The 16416-nt window shown below is 45.7% G+C and overlaps 1 protein-coding gene across 1 annotated transcript; it reads left to right on the plus strand.

Annotated features, from left to right (window-relative positions):
* Positions 1-2156: 2156 nt before the first annotated feature.
* TMEM37 (transmembrane protein 37) lies at positions 2157-10552 on the plus strand. Its single transcript, XM_050916694.1, has 2 exons — positions 2157-2323; positions 6507-10552. Exons 1-2 carry the CDS (start codon positions 2303-2305, stop codon positions 7077-7079), a joined length of 594 nt encoding a protein of 197 aa, XP_050772651.1. The 5' UTR covers positions 2157-2302; the 3' UTR covers positions 7080-10552.
* The last annotated feature ends 5864 nt before the right edge of the window (positions 10553-16416 follow it).

The following is a 16416-nucleotide window of genomic DNA, read 5'->3' on the forward strand; positions in this document are numbered from 1 at the left end:
TCTGAAGTAAATAGGAGGAAATTCAGTAAGGACTAATGCAAAATACTCCATTTAGGAAGGAACAATCAGTTGGACACACATAAAATGGGAAAATACTGCCTAGGAATTACTGTGGAAAGGGATCTGGGGGTCATAATGGACCACAAGCTAAATATGAGTCAACAGTGTAAAAAAGCAAACATAATTCTGGGATGTATCAGCAGGAGTGTTGTAAGCAGGACACGAGAAGTAATTCTTCTGCTCTACTCCTTGCTGATTAGGCCTAACTGGAGTACTGTGTCCAGTTCTGGATGCCACATTTCAGGAAAGATGTGGACAAACTGGAGAAAGTCCAGAGAAGAGCTGCAAAATTGATGAAAGGTCTGGAAAACATGGCCTATGAGGGAAAATTGAAAAAAATGGGTTTGTTTAGTCTGGAGAAGAGAAGACTGAGAGGAGACATGATAACAGTTTTCATGTACATAAAAGGTTGCTACAAGAAGGAAGAAGAAGAATTGTTCATCTTAACCTCTGAAGATAGGACAAGAAGCAATGGGCTTAAATTGCAGCCAGGGAGGTTTAGGTTGGACAGTAGGAAAAACTTCCTGTCAGGGTGGTTAAGCATGGAATAAATTACCTAAGGAGGTGGTGGAATCTCTGTCATTGGAGGTTTTTAAGAGCCAGTTAGACAAACACCTGTCAGGGATGGTCTAGAGATAATACTTAGTCCTTCCATGAGTGCAAGCGACTGGACTAGATCAGTAGTTCTCAGAGCCGGTCTGCTGCTTGTTTGGGGAAAGCCCCTGGCAGGCCGGACCGGTTTGTTTACCTGCGGAGCCCGCAGGTTGGCCCGATCGCAGCTCCCACTGGCTGCGGTTCACCGCTCCAGGCCAATGGGGGTGCGGGAAGCAGCGCGGGCCGAGGGATGTGCTGGCCGCCCTTCCTGCAGCCCCCATTTGCCTGGAGTGGGGAACCGTGGCCAGTGGGAGCTGCGATCCACCGAACCTGCGGATGCAGCAGGTAAACAAACCGGCCCGGCCTGCCAGGAGCTGTCCCTGAACAAGCGGTGGCCCCGCTTTGAGAACCGCTGGCTAGATGACCTCTCCAGGTCCCAGCCAGCCCTATGACTCTAAGGACTTGTCTACATCACAAAGTTGCAGCGCTGGTGAGGGGGTTACAGCGCTGCAACTTAGGAGGTGTACACATCTGCAGGGCATCACGAGCGCTGCAACTCCCTGTTTGCAGCGCTGGCCGTACTCCCGTTTTGTCTCGGGTGTAGAGGATCCAGCGCTGGTGATCCAGCGCTGGTAATCAAGTGTAGACACTTACCAGCGCTTTTCTTGACCTCCGTGGAATAAGCAGGTATCCCAGCATACCTGAGGAAGCCTCTGGTAATCAAGCAGGTCTCCTTCCCCGGTTTGCTCTCGCGTTCCCCGAACCCCCGAGCAAGCAGGTCTCCTTCCCTGCGGTTTGCAGGGGGGTTCGGGGAACGCGAGAGCAAACCGCGGCGAAGCTGGTCTCCTTCCCCGGTTTGCTCTCGCGTTCCCCGAACCCCCCCTGAAGCCGCCCAACAGCGCTGCAGTGTGGCCACATCTAACACCACTTGCAGCGCTGGTTGCTTTAAGTGTGGCCACTCTGCAGCGCTGGCCCTGTACAGCTGTATTAATACAGCTGTAACAACCAGCGCTGCAAAATTGTAGATGTAGACATACCCTAAGATTAACACACATTTAAAATTAACCAGCTCTGGAGCTCATGTCACTGAACTGGCCAGGGCCACTCAGGGGCCCAAGTCTTAGCTCCAGGAGGTCCTTAGGACCCTCCCCGGTGTGGACCAGGGAGGAAGGGCCTCTGGCCCTGCCCAGGCTGGAGACCCCAGACTCGGGCCCCAAATCCCCTAGGGACAAAGGGGAGAGACCACAGGGACTCCGGGTGCTGCTGTCCAGCTCCCTCTGCTCCCCCCCCCCTCCCTCCCTCGGCTCTGCCCCCGGCTGCCTGCCGCCGCCCGCGCCCTTCCCCGGCTCCCAGCGGTCGCTTGTTGCTGTGCTCGGAGCGCTTCGCTAACCTCCGCCTCCCTCCTCTGCGGCCGCCTCCCCCGGGCTGCGCTGCTGCTGACTCAGCCAAAGGGGAAACTCAAAGGGCAGCAGCCCGCCCTGCCTTGCCGCTGACCCCGGCAGGCTGGCAGCTGCCCCCCGCTGTCCCGGCCGGGACCCTCCAGCTCTGATCTGGGCGCGGGCGGCGAGAGCTTGTTGTTGTCAGCACCTGAGGCGAAGCGAAGCGAAGTTTCTCTCGGGTCTCCTCGCCGCAGGCAGCCGGAGCCAGCATGACAGCCATAGCGGTGCAGGTAATGAGGGGACACCCCCCGGGGCCCCGAGTGCCTGGCTGGGGGGAGGTCTAGACAGATGCAGTCAGTGTTGATGCAGAGACGCTGGGGTCCTGCTGTGTTTTTTCTCCCTTTGTTCTCCCGCTGGAGGCTTAAATGTTTATCAGCCTGCGAGCTGAACTGCTGCTATGCTGAGTCCTTGCTACCTGTTGCTCTTTATAGTCTTCCTTCTGCACAAAAAAACTTCCTCCAGATGTACCTTTCCAGGTCCCTTTTGAAATAAACAGGAGAGCTTCGCTAGGAGCTCTGTCCAGAGCAGAGTATTGGTGCATTAGTCTCACCCAAATAATGGAAAGTAACCGGGGTTAGGGAAGGGACCTATTGCCTTCTAAATCTACTCTGACCTTTCCTCGGAGAGATTTCTTAATTACCGCAAAGTGAACCCAAAAGCTGTATTCTTACTGTTCCGTGTCTGAGTTTAAATCCACTCAATGATCATTTAACACCAAGCCTTACTTTTACTGGCTGCAGGACATACTAGTACATGGTTATTAGTATAATATGTGGCTGGGAAGTGCCTAGGTCTGGCAAAATGATTTGCACCATACTGTAACAAGAGTTTGCTCTTATATAGAAAGCAAGAGATTTTATTAACAAGTGGCTATAGTGTGAGACTTGTCTATCCAATTAGTCCTATACTAATTAATAAATCAAAGTTGGTCCATTTCCTTTCCCTACCCCCGCTGTATTGTGTGTTGTTTACAAAGTTCTCCATCACTGATATGTTGCTTTCACTTCAGCAGTATGACTCTTCCTCTAAGCATCTTGAAATACTTTATATGAAAGATGATATTTTCAAAATAAAGTACATGAGTATGGTGAAAGGAGGTGTTTAGGCTTGGTAACAGAGGGAACTCGGTGACAATGAGATCTCTTAAGCGATGGAACATGGTAATCTCCCAAAGAAAGTGAATGGAGCCCCCTCATTTGAGAAATGTAAGACTGGATTGGACCAAACTGTAGAACACGTTCTGGAGGAATCAGTCCTGCACTGGCAAGGAGGCTGACTGGACAAGCTAATCAGTCTATACACCCCTAGATGGTGTTGGGTGTGCATTACAACATGCAGTGCTGCACCACTCTGAAAGAAAGCTTGCTGGTTGTGTGAGAACATACCTATTGATGTGAGCAGTAACTTACTTTATAAGTACTTCACAGTAGTTAGTCATTTGGGGATTTAGTTCTACTTATTAAGCCCATCCATGTCAGAACCACCAGGTATGTCACTCTGAGATATCCAATTAAAACCAGATTTCATTTATTTTAAAACAATTCTATGTATTTTAAAATGTATATTGACCTAATCAGTGTAGCATGTGGTGGAATAAAACCAGACAAATATTAGTTGGTAACAAGCCAAACTCATGCCCACCTGTACCACCACCCCAGAAAATTAAATATTCCAAGCATATATAAAGAAAGAATGGTCTGCTAGGGTTAACACATAGGCCTGGAAAACAGGAGACCTGAGTTCTATTTCTAGCCCGGACACAGACTTTCTCTGACCTTGGGCAAGTCACTGCACTGCAAAGTTACTGAGATTTAAGACCCATGAGTAGGAGATACAGAGTCCAAGGTTTTATGCAGCCTGGGTGTATTTTGTCTTTAGCTATCGTGGAATGTATGGTTGAAAACCTACCTAAGGGGAGAGTGGGCAAGTGCTGGGGGATGGGGGAGGAGAGCAGCAGAATGCAGGGAGGCCCAGAACAGCCTGTGTATTTGGGCTTTGGAGGCACCTGCTCTCACTGAGTCACAGGCAGTAGATTGGCAGGGGTAGTGTTATAAAATATTCCCTGTCAGAATTTGCTACTTTGCTATTATTGAGCACACTTGAGTGATACACAGGCAAGCCTAAGCTACTGAAATAGCCATACTTGCCCCAGGCACCCAAATGCTATTTGCACAGAGGATTGGAGTAAGTTAATGCTGACCTAGTCAGCAATGATGTGTATGTGGTTTAGTAGTATATAATGCGGTATTTTTGGAAGGGACTGACAGTAGAAGCTGCTGAACACTTGAAAATCTGACTCTAATTGTGGATATTGAGCACCTGAAAATCTGTCTTTAAGATCTTTGGGGGCAGGGATTGTCTTTTTTTCTTGGGAGTATGTATTGTTCCTAGTACAATTGGGCTCTGATCTCTGACTAAGAAGTGTCAGTTCTGCCTTTATATTCCAGGATAATACAGAATTAATATCCTGGGACCGAAACAGCTATAGGTGCTCTGCGTAGGATGTTACATGACTGTGCAAAGTTCCAGCATTATGACTCAATATCTTGTGGATATCTTTGTACAGTACAATAATTTGAACAAAATCAGAGATTGTTTCCTCATGAATAGGCTCTAAAAACTGAGTACACTAAGCACTCACATACAATTTTAAAAACAACTCAAAGGATTAAAGATTTTAGAGTCTCATAAGTAACATTTTAGTGTTCATGTATTACTATTTTTAAAACTCTTGTTTTTAAAACCCTCTTGGCAGGTTCAGTATAATACTTCTATCCCTACCATTTCTATTAGGCAAACAATTTTTTCCCCACTTTCCTTTTGGCTCATACGCCAAACACTGCTCTGCATCATGTGTTTCCTGTTTATGTTCTAGCACCATCAGCAATGTTAGCCTCACTCTAGGGATAAGGATTGTTAGTGACCTTGTGCCTCATTGGCTGGCTAGTTGTGGAGTGGTTGAGCACAAAGGATTGTTCACCATACACAAATGGGGCTGTTTTAACAGTTGTGGTTCATTTTTGAGAGAACTGGATTTAAATAATACAGGTCAGATGCTGCTTCCCTGGCTTTACTCCTATTTTACTAGTAGTCCCATTGACTTCAGTGGGATTACTCCTGGTTGTAGGGCACTGTTTAACATGAACAAGGCTATCACAAGCTTCCCCCTAGTTCGAAGGTTCAGGCTCACACTCTTTATTCAGACAAAACTCCCATTGACTTTCACAGAGTGCAATGTTGGGCTGATGATCTAATGGAGAATACTCTACAGATTTCAGTAGTTACAAAGGTCAAAACCTGATCCTAAAGTTATATGGCAGCTCTCTTTTTAATCTCCAAAAAAGCATATTACAAATTGTTTCATTAAGCGATTAGGCCTGAGTCTCTTTTCACTAGCACAAATTGTATATCAAGAGGAATACCATTGAAATTGATGGTGTAACACCAGTTTTTCATCAGGGTAAGTGAGATGGGAATCAGGCCCAGTGAGTGTTTACATTCATGAAGGCTGGGTTTCTGTGGAGACTGCAGGAGTTAATGCACCCCAGCCCCTATTCTCCCCTTAGGCTCCTTTGACAATCTCAGCCTGCTTCTGTTGCATAGGAGGTATTGTTATCTTTAAGGTTGTAGTCATTTCCACTGGAACCTCCTCTTTTCCATGGCTAGTGCCTCTCTGAAATTTCAGTCTTTTGGTCTGAAATTTTCCATGCTTGGTTTCTGTTCCAAGGGTGACCTTTTTTTTTCTTTTTTTAATTTGAGCAGAATCTGTGTGGCCATCTTTGAGTGATAGGAGAGTGGGGGGAAATACACATTTCCCAATGTAAAGTAAGTTCTTATTTTCCGTACAGTAGTGTCTTAAGGCCCCAGTCCTGATCAGGGCTCTCTTGCTCTTGACATTGTACAAATATACAGTCAGAGACAGTCCCTGCCCAAATCTAAAGTCCTGATCTTGAAAACACGTCTGCATGTGCTTAACTTTCTATAAGTGAGTATGTAGTGAGGAGTCCTGCTAAAGTCAGCAGGACCATTCACATGTGCAAATTTAAGCACATGCATAAGTATTCACAGAATTGGGACATAAATGGACAAGACAGACAAAGTGAAGCAGAATAATGACTTGCACAACGCTGCGGTCAAGCAGGGAAGTCAACACACAACATGAGTCCCATATGTTGCTTCAACCACAATACCATTCTTCTTCTCTAATTTTAAAGATATATATACACTGCAGGATCTATTTAGTCAAACATGAGATTAGGGCATTAATTATTATTATTATTATTATTATTAATCATGCATTCACATAATTTCTAAAGCCTCTCCATTTTGTTCCTAGGACTTAAATATATCTTGAATAGTAACTAAAACAGATGAATTTTGTAACTTGTTTTCTTTTGTAATATCTCTTTTAAGGCACAGAGGTTGCTTGCTCACAGAAGACCCAAGAAATCATTCTTTGAGACTTTCATCAGAAGCCTCATTATTTTGTGCGTGGCAATAGCAGTTGTCCTGTCATCAGTTTCAGTTTGCGATGGCCACTGGCTTTTTGCAAAAGGACAGTTGTTTGGACTGTGGCACTTCTGCACCGTAGGCAACGGCACCATATTGAAATGTGTCACTGATCTGAATCAGGCCAGTGTGGAAGGGATTAATTTTGGAATGATTCTTGCAAGAAGTGTGGTGTCTCTTGCTGTGGTTGTAGCGATATTTGGCCTGGAACTTCTGATGGTCTCCCAAGTCTGTGAAGACACTAATTCAAGACGAAAATGGTCAATGGGATCAATCCTTATTCTTCTCTCATTTCTCCTGTCCTCCAGTGGAGTCCTGAGTTTTTTAATCCTCCTGAAGGACTACATTACCTTCATGGGCTTCACACTGACCTTTTGGTGTGAGTTCATTGCTGCCTGCCTTTTCTTCCTTAATGGAATGAGCGGACTTCACATTAACAACATAACATACCCATGGAACAGAACAAGAAAATTCTAGAACTGGTGGAAGTATTCTGCTTTTGTGTCATCAGTTTTGCCAGTTAGACTGGAAAAATCAGTCAAATGAAATTGGGAAAGGACATGAGGTTTTTAAAGTCATTTGCAAAGAGAAAAGGTTTGAGATAGTCTGAGAATTTCGTAGGATGTACCCACAGTTCACTGAGGATGGCTGCAGGGGAAAAATTAAGACCTGCTCTAGTTTTAAATGAAATTTTCTGCAGTAGTAGATGACAAAATAAGGAAAGACTCCTATTTTGTTTTAAATTTAAAAAAAGCATCTGAAGTGTGTTATGGAGAGAAGACCTGAAAATTGCAATCTACACCAGTTGTTTTAAAGTACTGGTGTCAAACACACTGTGTGGTGCTTTTGGATTTAGTATTGCTTTTTCTCTCCCTATCTTCAGTTGCTCTTCTTGAGTATAGGAACAGAGCGTGAGGAGGAATGCATGCCCAGCATGTTCAGCCTGCCCGATGGAGCTTCATTTCAAATTGGACAGACTGTTTATGTCTGGTCACATTTATTAGCGTGGCATATTGAAAATCTTTATCAGGGTTTCACACCCCATCATTCTCTTCACAAGACATGAGTGAAACAGGTCTGAATCAATGTTAATTGATGTTTTCCAGCTGTCACTCGTGTCCCCTATCACTATCCCTTCCATATATAATATATTAGAAGTTTGGGGTATGTACATCCACTATGATTAGGATATAGGGCTAGAGTCTCATTTTGTCTCCAGCCCCTATCAGCACAGAGGGACTGGATTGTGGATATACATGGCCTGCAGATAAGGTGAGCAGACAGCAGATGTGAAAAATCGGGACGGGGGCTGGGGGTAATAGGAGCCTATATAAGAAAAAGACCCAAAAATTGGGATTGTCCCTATAAAATTGGGACATCTGGTCACCCTACCAGCAGAGAATTCCATGAGGAAAAGGGAACTAGCCACTGGCATAAAGCCAGCAGTGCCTGCTCCTGCACCAGCCACCCTATTCCAGCCTCTTCTGGTGTAGGCGCTCATGGGATACTTTAGTAAAGGCCAGTGCAGACGGACTCAGAATCAGGGAGCTCTAACTGGCTCCCTAATATCCCCACAGGGGTGACTTTGGCCCACAGGGTTAATTAAAGTTCAGCCTTGCTATTTCTGATCATTCATTTGTCCATTCTCCTTTCACTTCACTCTCAGGACAAGCATGTCTGAGAGTGTTAAGCTAGCTGATGTGATTTACTCCACCATGGTGACCCTTCACCCTGCCTTTTACCATAGACGGTCAAAATTATTCTGGTTGCACAATACCAATAATTCCCAGTGAGTCAATGAGAATTACTGCACCCATGTAGCTAGAGAAATAAACTCATTCACTTTGCCATGTAGAGGCTCTTCTGTGATGAGAAAGAAAATCTGTAGACCTGACAATTTAGACAGAATGATTTCCCCTTCTGATTTAAAATCAGGAAACATAAAAAAATAAACTTCCCCAAAAATGAGGTAACCAGAGGGGCTGATTCTGCATTCACTGAGTGCTGGCGTAAATCAGGAGTAACTCCATTGAAGTCAGTGAAATTGCTGGTGTGATGGAGACCAAAATGCCAGGCGTAAGATCTCTAATTAAAAAGATGCATACGTTCATTACAGCTTTAAAAGATGTTGATGTAGTAAAATTAGTCAAGCTGTCGACAGTCTAGTCAAGTTCCTGCATGGCTGGCAGAAGCAGAATACAAGCATCTGAATTCAGTGCTTGGAGCATTGCTCCAAATTCTTTTCAATATCCTTCCTGTTCAAAGGGGAACACTCCATTCACGATGGATTAAAACATTTAGAAAGTGTTTCACAGCATCTGATAAAATCTATTTTATGTCTTCTGGAAAGATTTTTTTTATTTCTATAAAGAAAAATATTTAAACATGCTCCCTCTTCATAGTTATATTGAATCAATAATTCTTGAGCAAGGCATTTAATCTCCTGTACTACACCAGTTTCTAAAATATACTCTTCCACCCAGTGCAAACACACCAGTATAGTTTGTAGAATAAATGAACTGGAAAGAGAATGCTACTCATGTGAGCCATGAATAAATGTCATCCTTTGTGCAAATCTGTTCTGTAAAGCCAAGAATCATAAGCACTGACTACATATATTTTGTAATCTTGTACAATGCTCTTAAACTGACCACTCATTTTCTAATGAAGAAATATTCTCATATTTTCTTTTTAAGAGATGTCAACTTTCACAGAATAAACTCCTAAACCTTTTTGTGTTCCTTATGAGTACAGCGGGAGTGAGTTTTCAGTCCAGATCTAGATATGTTTGTCTTGTTCTGGTAAACTTCCATTGTTCTCTAGCACCCTCGTTTGTATGTCTTTTTGATATGATAATGCACTAAGCTAAGTTACCCAGAGTAACTACTGAATTTTATCTTTTTGCAATATTGGGCCTATTCCTGAATTCCTTGTGCACCTAAAACTCCTGTTGCCTTCAGTAGGAATTTGAGATGCACAAGGAATACTAGATACATGCCCCTGGATCTGCCTATGACATGCTGCACTGTGATCCTAGCTCTTTTTCTTGTTCAAATAAGGTGCTTTTGCTTCACCGAATTGCAGTTTGTTTAACATAACTAGAAGCTGAACCTGCAACCACTTAACTCATGGGAAGAGTCCCACTGATTTCAGTAGGGCTACTTTTATGAGCAAGCGTTTGCAGGATCAAGCCCCAAATTATTGCACATTGGTTATATCAACCGTGTCAGTCTGTGGAGTGAGTGCCTTAAGCCATCGTTAAGTAGTGTTTCAGTATGTGGTACTGGGATACAAACACAGAGTGCCTCTGAGCAGGATGAACCGGTGATGGAGCACTGGCATGAGATCCATGGCCAGAGTATCCATGGTTTTGTGGAGACACAACACTTGATGAAATTACATTCCTTCTTGGTAACTTCAAAACAATGGATATAAATGATGTATGCACTTTGAGGCCACCCTTAACACTAGCAAGAATTAGATCCAGGGTGCTCCTGTCCTGCTTCTTTTGGAAGGAGGAGGGGAAAGTGGACCATGAGTTGTATATCCTCACTAGTCACATATAAAGAGGAAAAACCAGACAATGAGTTAGAGTCCACATGGAACACATAACAGTTGCTTGTGCTTAAGGATGGTCCTGTACAGTTTTATGAATAAATGAAAAGTCTTTTTTGAAAAAGTCCCTTACTGAAAGAATTGTGCAGTTTCCTTCTGTAGCTGGCTTTGTCTAGCAAATTATTGTGCTTGATTATTACATTGTGATTATAAGGTGTATTTTGTTAGTAAATGCTGTAGAACAGGCTAATACTACTGTTCATTTTTCTTAGGCTGTTGCATCTAATAAATGCCTGTATATACAGTAGTTTGTACCTTTTCTAAAGCCTAAGACAAAAAAAAATGTTGAAAGTCAATATTCCTGAAGTTGATGATGTTAAATAAACGACTTTGAAGTAAGAGGACTATTAAGTTCAACTATAATTTTTTTGTATGCAACCTTATGAATAGATTTTATCTGGATTCCTCATGCCCCCCACCGCTGCCCCTTTAAATATATACATAATGAAGACACACACTAAAGAAAACTGATCAGAAAGGCAGCTGGAGAAACTGTTGCCATTACATCTTGATCTATACTCAGATATGGCCAACTGGTCTGTTGTAACCTACCTACACCCACTTAATATGTAATATAGAGACTACTCATGTCCCCCTTAGCCTGCACAGTCAGGCCAGCTCTCTGTGAGGGGAAATGCAGTCTGCAGTGTTTCATGTAGATTGGGGGCAACACCCTTGACCCCTACATAGGCACACATGCACGCACCTCCCTTCTATTACATATTTTTTTACCACAAAATTCTATATTCATGGACTCGGAAGGGACCTCAGGAGATCATCTAGTCCAACCCCTTGCTCAGAGCAGGGCCAATCCCCTTACAGATTTTTGCTGCAGATTCCTAAACTGCCCCGTCAAGGATTGGACTCACAACCCTGGGTTTGGCAGGCCAATGTTCAAACCACTGAGCTATCCCTGTCCTCAGCAAAGAAGGACTCCAGAAAGATAATTTTTTTTTAAAGACCTTGGAGAATAGTTATCACCTGACTAGGGATTTGAACCCTGGGACCCTCAGATTAAAAGCCTGATGTTCCACCAACTGAGCTAGCCAGGCTTCATGTCCATTTATGTATTTTCAGTCTTCTTCCTTGCCCTCACTAGGCAACCACATTACAAATGTTGCCTCCCCTCCCATTTCTATATTGGTCTTTGAGTTTGGGATACTGGCAACTAAGTGAAATATATAAGAATGACCTGATCTTTGTTCCAGAAGTTTTATTTGGAGGTTGTGGTGCTAGGGGCTAGGTCCCACGATTGTGAGTTAGGACTCCTATTCTACAAACAAAATTTACATGTGATTGTGGGCATGTAGGAGGGTGTGGTCCTCCCTTGCTGTCAGTATCTGAGGGAGGCCACACCCTCCTACATGCCCACAACCACATGTAAATTTTATCACACCCCTGGAACAAGTCTTGAAAAAGGGGGAAGTTAGCAGTCTCTAGGGCTCCAAACCTGAGGCAGAGTAGAGCAGAAAATAGTTCAGGGGGCCCAGGCAAGGGCAGGGCACCAAACAAACAGTCTAGCATCCTAGCTTAGTGGATAGTAGACCAACACAGGTCTCCACTGTCTCCTAGCCCAGGGCCCTAATGGTGGCACTGCCACTGGGTCAGTAGGGATCCAGCCACAACACACTGACCTAGAATCAGCCAGCAGGGTAGCCGGACAGTAGTCAGCTGCCCCGGGCAACTTCCTCCCCTCCCCTCCCCTCAGGGTGTACCTGAACCCTGAGGTCATCTTCCATCTCCCCAGGGTACCCTGTCAGCAGCCCCTCAGCATCAGGCGTGTCTGGCAGTTTGTGTAGCTCGAGTGAGTCCTCAGGACAGCAGAATTTTTCTACAAGCTCCGGTTCCAGCAGCAGGCTGGGAGCATCTGTCTCCCTCAGCAGCTCTAGCCCAACTGAGCTACTGACCCACCTCTTATCCTTCCTATTCCTATCCTGCCCTTTTGCTTCCAGTATGGTGATGGAGGCCCTCTCAGTTCCGCCATCCCCAGCGGTGTCTGGCACTCCCTCGCTGTCAATTTCCGAGGAAGGTCACTCCTCTTTGCTTCCGTGGTTTTAGACAAGGCAATCAACATCTATTTTCCTCATTTATACAATGGAGATAACACTTTCCTAGCTCACCACCTAGATCAGGCTCACTTCTTTAATGGCAGATTGAGAATCTTTTCTTCCCATTGATGAGCAGTTACTCACACCAGGAGTCACATTAACTTCAGTAGGAATACTTGTGCCAGGCAGTAAGGGGTTTGCAGCCTTTCTAAAGGGCTGTAAGACGAAAGATGCTATAGACGTTCAATTTATGACTAACAAATGTCACTGAAGTGCAGCATGCTGAACATAAGGGAGCGATGCATTGGCAAAGGAAAGCATCTGACCAACGAACCCTGAAAATGGATTTTCTGATGGTCAAATCATACTTACATTTGTTGTTCAAGGACAGATAAGTAGCTCCAGGTGACTAGATTCAGAATTTTGCATGAACTCCTTTTATAATCATTTTGTCCTATTCCCCACTGTAATTTTTCCTGAGAACTATTTTCCTATTGATTTTCATTCAGTTCAGTACACACTTCAATATGAGACTAGTGCTGTAGAAATTCACGCAGCTGCCTTCTGTCTCCACTACAGCACCAGTGCTGTTAGCAGAAATATTCACAGAGGGCAAACAACAATTTTGCTTACTGCTTTCGAAGAGCAGCAGGGGGAGTGCCCAGTGTATGCAATAAACTGATGGCTTTTATGTTCAGTTCTCAACACACATAGTACACGTGTCTTTCTGCATCTGGGGCTTAGATGCTTCGGGCCTGATTTTCAGAAGGGCTGAGCCTCCCCAACTTCCACTGAATACAATGGGCCTTGCAGGTGCTCTGCACCTTTGAAAAACAGATCCTGTACTGATTAATGCCTTTATAAATGCCCAAAGTAGAGTACCAGGAATATGGAATGTGGAGAACACTTCCTCTAACAGGGTTAAGTAGATCAAACAGAACGACCTTTTAAAACTCCATTTGGTACTAGAACACTGGGAAAAGAAGTGGGGGAGAGAATGCAGTTTTGTGATTGCAGAGGTTGTTGTGATCAAACCCTGCTTGGATAGCTGTTTATTCCAGTGCATGCTGATGATAGGATTCACCTTTGATCTAAAAGGAATTCCATGACCTATAGAATTTACACCAACGCTGACTCACACGTAGCCGGCTGCTGTCTTTGGGTACCTCTCCCTTTTCACCATATTCTGAGGCTAAACCCTTCATTGATATGTGGGTTTGCAAATAGTTACATCAGATAACAATTGGCATCAATATTCAAATATACATAGATTACTTTCTACTAAATCTCTTGACCTACAATTTTGTATTCAGATAGAAGTAAAGCTTTTCCCTACAAACATGCAATAATCAGAGGCATTGAATTAACCAATAAATGATTCTCAGACTGAGAACGTACACACTGTTTAGCTACTCTTGTTGGTTTTGGTTCGGGGTTGTGTATCTGTGTGATGGAAAATTTGGATGAATGTTTGTAACTTTTTGGCAGCATCTGGGATGTTGTGAGGGAGGGAAATTTAATTATATGTTACATGGCCTGGGGCTGAGTGACTCACAAAAAGCCCGTAGGATCTATCTGTTTGGGGTAAGGAAACCAGACCAAGAGATGCTTGTCTATGGGTACATCTTCACTGCCGGCCGTATCGGCGGGTAGCAATCGATTTCTCGGGGATCGATATATCGCGTCTCATCTAGACATGATATATCGATCCCCGAACGCACTCCTGTCGACGGGGAGCCGCAGACGTCGATCCCGCGCTGTGAGGACGGTAGGTAACTCGATCTAAGATGCTTCAGCTTCAGCTATGCTATTCACGTAGCTGAAGTTGCGTATCTTAGATCGATCCCCCCCTCCCCCCGCAGTGTAGACCAGCCCTTGGTCTGTGTCAGAGAGCGGTGTAATGTAATTGCCCAAGCACAGGGCTAGATGCCAGGGACTCCCAGACTCTAATTCTCCTTCCTTTTGTTGCTGTGGGTAAGACAGACTAAGTTTACACTCAGAACGCTACCACAGCACTTGGGCCACTGTAGCACTTCAGTGCAGACACTTACTACAGTGACAGGAGGGGTTCCCCGCTGCTGTAGGTAACGGGAGGCAGTAGCTATGTCAATGGAAGAATTCTTCCATCCACCTAATGCTGTCTACACAGAAGGTTAGGTCGGCTTAACAACGTCTCAAGGGTGTGGATTTTTCACACCCCTGAGAGATGTTGCTATGCCAATGTAACTTTTCTGCGTAGACTAGCCGTAAGTTAAAGGGACACCATCAACTTGAAATTCAGCCATTTTCAAAAACACAAGTTAACCGTGGTTCCAGGTTATAGGCCTGCTCCTGGGAAGCCCTATCAATTTGTGTAATTTTACACTGGCATCTTTCTTTTTTAAAAACATTTTTGTTTTCCTGTTTGTGGGTGAGCTATAACATCAACAGCGAAGCTAACTGAAAATAGAGGGAAACGGTGAGACTGACTTTACACAAATGTCAGATTTTCCATCCCTTTCTTCTAGTGATAAGCCTTTTCTCACTCAAGTAGTTACACTGAGTCAGTAGCACAGGTCATATGAAGAGATGCTCACCAGAAAATGATGGGGAAGCAAAGGGAAGCTGTGCAGGGGGAGAGGAGGCTGGGGATGCCAATGGGTGAAATTTGAGGTGCATTGCCCCCTCAAACAAAGGTGAGTGGGGGGAATGCAGGGTCATGTGCTGCTGACATCCCACCTCCCCACCCCCCATTTCTGCGTGGCAGAGCTGCCCGGCTGAGGGACGGTGCCGCTCAGATGCTGCTTCCTAGGCTACTCGTGCTCTGCTTTGTGTGCTGGAAGCCATCCTTTTTTCTGCACCACAGTGAGTGCCCCTGATGGCAGGCCCGGCTTTAGTAGGTGCGGGGCCCTGGCAGGGATGACTAAAAAAAAAACCATGTAAAAAAAAGTCTTTCATTTCTTAGTAACTGGTTCCCTATAAAAAGTTCTGATTTGAGGGATGTGCCACACTATGTATTTTTTATACCAATACAGTTATCATATGTCCGTATTTTCCCAGGAGGAATTTTTAAAATTTAGCCTGACATGTCCGGGAAAATACGGATGTATGTTAACCCTACCTAAAGTTCCTTTTTTAAGAAGATGGGCCTGAACTAGAAATGAGCTCCATTTCATATGTGTGGGTCCCTGCCACTCCCTGCGGGTGTGCTACGTTGACCAGATGTCCCGATTTTATAGGGACGGTCCTGATTTTTGGATCTTTTTCTTATATAGGATCCTATTACCCTCCACCCCCATCCCAATTTTTCACACTTGCTGTCTGGTCACCCTAGGGTGTGCACATGTGTGGGTCCCAGCTGCTCCCTGCCCCCCCTCATTGAAGAAGGTGTACAGGGGTTACTGCCCTGGGAACGGCAGGGCACCAGCGGACATGGGGCTGGCTGGAGGCAGGGCAGGGGCTGACTGGAGGTAGGATCTGGCTGCAAGCAGGGCAAGGAGTGCGGGCCTGACTGGAGACGGGTGTGTGGGGTGGGCTGGCTGGCTTCAGCCAGGCCGCTGGGGAGGTACGGCATGGGTTGGCAGGGCTGGAGACAGAGGAGTGCGAGACTGGCTGGCTTCAGGCAGGGGTGTGTGGCAGGGGTTGGCTGGAGACAGGGTAGGGAGTGCGGGGCTGGTGCGGGCAGGACAGAAGGTGCAGGGCTGGTGCGGGAAGGGCAGGGAGTGTGGCAGGGGCTGGCTGGAGACGGGCTGACTGTGGGCAGGGGGTGCGGAGCTGGCTAGAGACAGGATGGGGGTGCAGGGCTGGCTGGAGACAGGGCAGGGAGTGCGGGACTGGCTGGAGACAGGGCCTGGCTGCGGGCAGGGGGTGCAGGGCTGGCTGGAGACAGGGCAGGGGGTGCAGGGTTGGCTGAAGATGGGCTGGCTGCGGGCTGGGGGTGCGGGGCTGGCTGGAGATGGGCTGGCTGCGGGCAGAGGGTGCAGGGTTGGCTGCAGACAGGGGTTGGCTGCAGGCAGGGCAAGGGGGCAGGCTGAGTTAGGGGAAATGGGAGAAGTGGGTGAGGGGAAGAAGGAGTGGGGATGGAATGTGGTGAGATAGGGCAGGGGATCTGGGAGTCAGGGGAGGGAGATAAGGGCAGGGGACAGTGAGGAGAGGAAGAGGAAGGAGATGGG

Source organism: Gopherus flavomarginatus, chromosome 10 (assembly GCF_025201925.1).
Source record: "Gopherus flavomarginatus isolate rGopFla2 chromosome 10, rGopFla2.mat.asm, whole genome shotgun sequence".
NCBI classification, from domain to species: domain Eukaryota; kingdom Metazoa; phylum Chordata; order Testudines; family Testudinidae; genus Gopherus; species Gopherus flavomarginatus.

What these genes read in the sequence shown, in the direction of transcription:
- TMEM37 (XM_050916694.1), top strand. Translation starts at nt 2,303, where the DNA reads ATGACAGCCATAGCGGTGCAG. An exon ending in TGACAGCCATAGCGGTGCAG is followed by an intron (nt 2,324 to 6,506) that starts GTAATGAGGGGA and finishes ATCTCTTTTAAG; the next exon opens with GCACAGAGGTTGCTTGCTCA.